We start from the raw sequence: 7,500 nt of genomic DNA, 5'->3' as shown, positions 1-7,500 counted from the left end.
GACTTTACTGATAGTATAGTGAACGTGACCCGCTGAGAATCCATACATTCACGCTGTACGATACCTTATCTCGCTACCTACATATGACGTCAACCCATGGATTGCCCTCCTGTAGGCTACTCCAGATACACATGGAAATGTAGGCTACACTGTGGTTGCGCCTTTGAAGGTTGTTTGGTTGAAAAAACACACATACCTGAATGTGGGACGAATGAAATTATGTTGTGTTGAAGTGCACTTTCATAGGCTGTGATTTATTTTTAGTATGTCAGGTTTTAAAATAATTTTACCTGTCAGTGCGTGAGCAGTCCCAGGTGTGTGTGCTAAGGGTGAGAAGAGGAACAGCTGTTACCAAAGAACTGACAAACAACACGTGTGCTTCATCTATACGCTTGAACACATTTTCTTGGTTCCTATTTTGAATGAAAGTGAACAGATTAAAAGATTGTGAATTTGTATCCTCTTTCTCCTTCCTCTTTATTTCTCTCTCTCTCTCTCTCTCTATCTCTCATCTCTTCTTCCTTTCCCTCTCTCTCTCTCTCTCTCTCTCTCTCTATCTCTCATCTCTTCTTCCTTTCCCTCTCTCTCTCTCTCTCTCTCTCCCCTCCCCACACACTCTCTCTAGTGTGGCATAGTGTTGGGGACTCTCTTGCTGTTCTTCTGTTCTTGGATGACCCATCAGTCCTGCATGTTTCTGGTCCACTCGGCCAGCAACACCAAGCGCAGGACCTACGCAGGCTTAGGTGAGAAAAGCACACGCATGCCTCTCACGGCCCCACTACAGCTCGTCCCTCAAGGAACACAGAAGTCTGCGCTGTTAGCAGCTTTAGAGCACAGACCTGTGTTAGACCGCAAGCAAAATTTACCCTGTAATCAGAGCCACAGTCGCTAGACAAGACTGGCACACACACAAACACACACACACACACACACACACACACACACACACACACATTACTCACATCATTGGTTATTATTCTTCTTTTCGTGTTCACAATCAGAAATTTGTGCCATCCGCCAAATGCTGAATAAATATGAATGTGGCTGGTACATTTCAGACACAAAGGTAATGGTTTGCTATAGAGTGGCTGATGGATATGGTCATTGTTTGATCAGTGTTTTTCGATTGGATTCTACATTAGATAGTAAATTATTTCTAAAGTCTGCTGGCAGCCACCCTGAATGTAAATATATTTCTCAACTCTTGCTTCCTTTCCGATCTCCGATGTGACACAAGACAAATATGAGACTTATAGTAGAGAATAGAGATGAATAGAGTAGAGTAGCATCAGATCTAAGGATGTACCACAATATATACGTAACATAAGAACAACAATTTATTTTCTCTACAAGTAAACCCAGAACTTTGCAAAAAATGATTCTTCTTGTGGTAGAAAATAGATTGATATCTGTGAAGCTGAACCTGAAGTTATGAAGAATTCCCCTCTGATAATAGCGTTTTGTGATTCATTTTACCGTCCCTGTGTCCGATAGACCTGTGACTACAGGAGATCTAGTTCAATGCACTGCTTCATGTAGAGCCAGTAACAGTAACACCAGTATGGAGACTCCTGCAAGCCTTTTTACTATTATTGTCTTATTTTACTTTCTTTTGCAGCTTTTCATGCCTATGGAAAACCCTTTAAAGCTCTGGTTGAACTGAGGTATGCTATTCTCTCTCTTGCACACACGCACACATTTGATTTCTTTATTTGAATCCGCCAATCAAATTTCTTTACAGAAAGGATTCAAATATTCTCAGAGAAAACACACACACACACACACACACACACACACACACACACACACACACACACACACACACAAGCAAGTACGTTGTTTGTAATCCACCAGTCATTTGAATCTTCTCCCTGTGGATCTCTTCCTGGTGCAGTATGATCGGTCTGATGTTGGGAACGTGCATTGCCTTCTATGTGGTCATCGCTGATCTGGGCTCCAATTTCTTTGCCCAGCTGCTTGGCCTGAAGGTAGGAAAGCTAGACCTGTACTTTACATATGATCTGCACCTGCCTGTTCTTACTCCTGTAGGCTAGAGTCCTCTATCCACTAATCTATAGATCTCTCTTCCTGTCTACCTGGTCGTTTGTCCACAGACCTACTCTACTTTCTTGTAATTTTATTGTTTGGCTTATTTTATTCATTTTAGATTATATATATATATATATATATATATATATATATATATATGTGTGTGTTTTCTATTTCAGATTCTGATATCTATTTTTTTATTTCACAATTATTTATCTATTTTATATTTTAATGCACCTTCCGCTCCCTCTACTATGTGTTAAACTTGTGGCCATGTGATCTCGGCGCCATTGTAAAAGAATGATGGCAAATTAACGTTCTAAAGGGGTTCATTCATTGTAGGGCTCTTAATCCAACATGGAATTTTAGAACCCTGTTGCTGAATCGAATCTTTTGTTAGAATGTTCCAAAACTATTCCTCTCCTCAGGTGACCGGCGGGTTCCGAGTTCTGCTCCTGATGTGCGTGTCCCTGTTTGTGGTTCTGCCCCTGAGTCTGCAGCGGAACATGATGTCTTCCATCCAGTCCTTCTCAGCGATGGCCCTCATGTTCTACACGCTCTTCATGTTCACGGTGAGTCGCCTCCAAGGCTGTAGGGGGCGTTGTGAGCGGCATCCCTGAAGAGGTCAGCTCTTTACGTTAGCGTAATTGTAAGCAAAGTTTGAGGTTTCTCCTTTTATCTATATAACTACATCATTTATTAAATAAGAACACTTAGCTACTGTGATGTTCTTTGATACTTTGGTGTTGTTTTATGTGTGACCCACGAGTCTGTCCACGTAGCCAAAGTCTGTAAGGATCCAACGACTCAAGTGTTGTCTGTGCAAGTGTCTGCTATTTGCCTTGCAGTCAAGTATCCTATCCACAGTACTGTAATGACATAATGAGCATGGTTTGTTAAAGTGTTTGTTTTGGTGTTGGCTTTACTAAAGTTGTATGGCAGTTGATTTTAGGCTGAGTAAGAAGAATATAGAGCACTGGATTCTGTGTGGTAAGCCGAATGCATACAGGATGTTGCTATTTTAAGACTTTGTTCTGTTTGAGTTCACTGTGATATTGTTGAATGTTTTTTAGTGATTACGCTGTGTGGTGTGTAATCAAGAACTGTACACACACACACACACACACACACACTGTCTGGCTGTCCAAACTGGAGTCACCGCCCTTTATATAATCCACATCACATGACCACTAGAGTACGGCTACTCACAAGGCCCAAACCCGAGTTGTGTTCTTGCCTTTTGGAGCCATAATTGGCTCCACAATAATTTGGGATGCCAAAGTTTCCATCACAGGAAGTGAATGGGGTCGTAATGAGCATGAACCGCTGGTTAAGTTTCAGCTCAAGTAAGCGCTGCTGCTGCCCGTTCTGCTGATGCCTCTGCCCATGCTCTGCTGTGTCTCACACAGATCCGCTCCGGCCGTCCCTGGAGAAGGCATTACCCAACAGGCCTAATAATCTCCCGCCACTTGCCAGCCGCCACACAAAGGCCAATAAACCTCTCCGCGGCATATTTATGCTGCACCACTAATATTCCACCGACTAATTCCCATTCCCAAGCTGTTATTTCTGTCACTCTTCTTCATTCTTTCTCTCAGATGAACTCCTTCAGATGTCGTAGTAGTGTGTTTTTTTTGTTCGTTTTTTTTGCACAGCGCCTCTTTGCTGTCGGAGGTCGCTACTACACCTGCTGTGTGTGTATGGGCTCTTCTCGTTTTTCTTTTTTATCTATCCTCCCTTCCTTCCGTCCTCGGTCCTCCAGCTCGTTCCCACTGATCTAGATAAAGAATGATTGGGCGGCAACAATGGGATTGTCTATCCAATGTTCTTTACAGATCAGTGGGAACAAGCCGGAGGACCGAGGAAGGAAAGAAGGAAGGATGGATAAAAATATGAATGAGAGGAGCCCCATGTTTTTTTTTTTTTTTGCACAGTGCCTCCTTGTCATTACTTCACTTTCTGTGTGTGTATGTGGGCCGACCACACCACAGTGGCCGAATCCAGACTTGCCCGTCTTGGGCACTAACCTCCCTCCCCTAATATGTTTCCCACCCCCCAACCCCCTCCCCCCTCTTTGCCCCCCCCCCCCCCCCCACTCCCCCCTCCCAAACTACCCCCCCTCCCCCACCGGCGGATGCGCTGCTTCCTCTGCTTCTAGATAGTGTTGTCTTCGCTGCGCTACGGCCTAATCTCTGGCTCCTGGCTGGAGCGTGTACACCTGTGGCGGGTGAGGGGCGTCATTCAGTGCCTGCCCATCATTGCAACCACCTTCTGCTGTCACCCGTAAGTAATATAAACCCACGACCCCTAACCCCTGAACCCTGAACCCTGACCTTGCCCGCTGGTCCTCTCTCTTTGGCAGGGGTGCTAGGGGTGCCAAAGCTCTCTACTACTACTACTCTGCCTTTGCTCTTCAACGTGCTCTTCAGCTTCATGTAAAGCCTCTTGATTGATATTGCCTATTTCATTAATTCTGGGGTGTGTGTGTGTGTGTGCGCGTGCGCGCACGTGTGTTGGTGTGTGTGTGGGTATGAGAGAGGTGTGATTTGTGTGAAGATGATAATGATGATGCTGCTGTGTGTGTCAGTGGGCAAACACAACTCCCCTGACCCCCCCTTCCCCCCTTCCCCCCTCCACACACACACACTCACACACACTCTCATACACACACACATTCTCGTACACACACACACAAGCCAGGTGGTGATATGTTGGTCTCAACATATGGTTTCAGAGGCCTCTCATCTTCCATTCTGTGTCCATCTTGTTTTGTTTTTGCTGTTTTGTTTGTTTTCTGTTCCGTTGTTTGCATTCCATTGTGTGGTCCTGCAGATACCTGGACGTTCCGAACTGTGATTCAGGTTGATCTTAGGATGTGTTGAGTTCAGGATCAGGATCAGGATCAGGAACGATGTTTCAGAGTTGCGAGAGCTCACAGCTGACCAATGTGTTCGTCTAGTCTACATTACATGTGGCAAGGTGTTGGGAAACGGTGTTCTTTTTTCTGTTTGTTGTTTTTGCCCCCTCTTGTTCAGCCTGCACTACCCTTAGTGGTACATCTTCCGGAGAATCCCTGTTCTCTTCTATTTTGGCTCCTGTGGACGAGCCTGGCCTCTTACATCCCCCTGGTTTCCCCTTTTCCTGTGGGCATCTCTCTCTCTCTCTCTCTCTCTCGCTCTGTCTCTCTCTCTCTCTCGCTCTGTCTCTCTCTGTTTCTCTCTGTTTCTTTCTCTCCCTCTTTCTCTCTTTCTCTCTCTCCCCCTCTCCCTCAATCTCTCTCTCTCTCTCTCTCTCTCTCTCTCTCTCTCTCTCTCTCTCTCTCTTTCTCTCTCTGCCCCACCCCACCCCCCTCCCAACCACCAACATTGGTACGTCCTGTAACTCTCCCGCTCTCCTCCCCCCCCCCCCCCTGTGATCCAGATGGTGCTGTCCTCCTTCAAGCACGGCCTGTTCTCTGGCCGTTGGCTCGAGCTGGTCCGCTACGTGCGCTGGGACGGCGTCTTTCGCTGCATCCCCATCTGCGGCATGGCATTCGCCTGTCAGTCGTAAGTACAATCCCCGCCCACTCCACCGCACTGACCAATCCTGTCCATCCGGTTCCCCCAACCCCCCTCCACTCTAGTCTAGTAGACTCAGGAAGTAAATAAAGTTGGCAGGCCAGAGCTCCGCCTTTTTTTCTCCCAGTTGCAAATCTCCTTCCACCGTTTGTCAGACAACGCTGTGCCGTTAAGTGTATTGAGTTCCGTTGGCCTGCAACTCTTAATTCTCTGAATAGATGGGATGAATCAGGATGGTGTCAATGAACCAATAAACCACCTTTTTTTTTATTTCCTCCCAGCAACCAATCGGGAAGGGTTTCATGCACGTTGCCATTCTGTTTCCTTGCATGAAAAACACCACAGAGTACTAACGTTTGTTATATTTGTATTCAACATGCCGGACTTTTCCGCTTATTCAGATCGAATGTGAGTGAGTGAGGAGTGCTTCATTGCTCATTAATTTGATGTGATCATTCAAACAGCTTGCTTGCTTGTTTGTTTGTTTGTTTGTTTGTTGCCGTGGCCACAGCCTGGTCCTCCCACTGTGAATCTGCTTTTTAACGACGGGCCCATAAATCAATCAATCACCCACCCAGGTGAAATGTGGGCTTGCGTTGGTTGCAGGATAAGGGGATGTACAGTATCTCTCTTGCCAGAGAGCTCCCAGTTATCTCCATGCGTTTGGAAATTCACCTCAGGATACTGAACTTCAGTTTGCTTCAGTTCAGCTGATTCAGCCTGATCGCACTGCAGCACAGTGAAGCCCAAATATATGTGAAGTTGTGAACCGTACGGGAACTAGCCAGACACACAATCAGAAGGGGGCCTAGACCCGTTACAACCTTTATTAAGCTAAGGATCGCAAGGCCCCCCCAGTACAGGAAAGTGCAGTGACAACTTCACACTTACAGTAGAATACGACTGGGACACCCCGTTTTCCTCTGTCCGTAGAGCTCAATTTGTAATCTGATTTATACCAAAGCCCTTACAGTCAAGTCCAACCACTTGGTGGCCATCTTGGTAACGGCTTTTGGGCAGTTATTTCGGGCAGTTATTTTGCAATATCAGGCTGCTTAGATTACAGGAAGGGGAAGGATGTCTGTAGACAGCTGCCATATTGGCATTACGAACTGACCCCATACATGGTTATGGAGGGTTTGTTGAGTGCTGTGTCTCTGTTTATGCCCCCCTCTCCCCCCAGCTGAATTCAGACTGATGGCCATACAGACAGACATAGACATAGTTATGCCACGATCACCTGCAGTTGTAGCACTCTATGCTCGGCCGTTCTAGACAGTTCCACACCATGGCGGCGGCGTTGTTGGCGAGCTGCACTCTCTCTGTAGAGCTACCGGGAGCGTATCAGGGCGAGGCTGTGGGTCCGCTCTCTGAGGACCGGTTCTGAAGGTCCCCCCTCTGAGGACCGGTTCTGTTGGGCATGTGCCGGTACCGGCCCGCCCTGACCTGTGCCACGTGGCGCTGTGGTGCTGTTGTGTGGCCACATGCTGGTTGGTCAGTCACCGCTGGTCCCAGGGGACTCTCACGGACAGAACCAGCACCGGCACCAGCACCAGCTGGACCCCTTCAGCTCCCAGTCAACAGGCACCGCCCGTCACCATCCTGAGGCCCTCTCTCCGTTTAGACACACTACCTCTCTCTCTCTCTGTTTCTGTTTCTGTCTGTTTCTCTCTCTCTCTCTCTCTATCACTCTGTTTCTGTCTGTTTCTCTCTCTCTATCACTCCATTTCTGTATCTTTCTTTCTCTCTCTTTCGCTCTTTCTCTCTCTTTCGCTTCTCTCTCTCTCTCCATCGCTGCATGTGTTTCACATCTTCAGTTATACCCTCATTTTCTCCCTCTTTTCTCTCATTCTCTATTCATCTTCCCCCTTTTCTTTATTATTCCTCCAGCCCT

At 46.7% G+C, this 7,500-nt stretch overlaps 1 protein-coding gene across 1 annotated transcript in view; it reads left to right on the top strand.

Moving 5' to 3' along the window:
- The window catches only part of slc38a10 (solute carrier family 38 member 10), a 47,752-nt gene that overhangs the window by 752 nt on the left and 39,500 nt on the right, over positions 1 to 7,500 (top strand). Inside the window, exons 3-7 of the mRNA XM_062527004.1 lie at positions 626 to 743; positions 1,619 to 1,664; positions 1,895 to 1,988; positions 2,478 to 2,621; positions 5,470 to 5,594. Coding sequence (XP_062382988.1) covers positions 626 to 743; positions 1,619 to 1,664; positions 1,895 to 1,988; positions 2,478 to 2,621; positions 5,470 to 5,594 — 527 coding nt within the window. The remainder of the gene's footprint in view (positions 1 to 625; positions 744 to 1,618; positions 1,665 to 1,894; positions 1,989 to 2,477; positions 2,622 to 5,469; positions 5,595 to 7,500) is intronic.

The sequence above is a fragment of the Sardina pilchardus genome, chromosome 22, assembly GCF_963854185.1.
Source record: "Sardina pilchardus chromosome 22, fSarPil1.1, whole genome shotgun sequence".
Lineage (NCBI taxonomy): Eukaryota > Metazoa > Chordata > Actinopteri > Clupeiformes > Clupeidae > Sardina > Sardina pilchardus.
The sequence above is the reverse complement of the archived record's forward strand: the minus strand, read 5'-3'. Positions and strand labels throughout refer to the sequence as shown.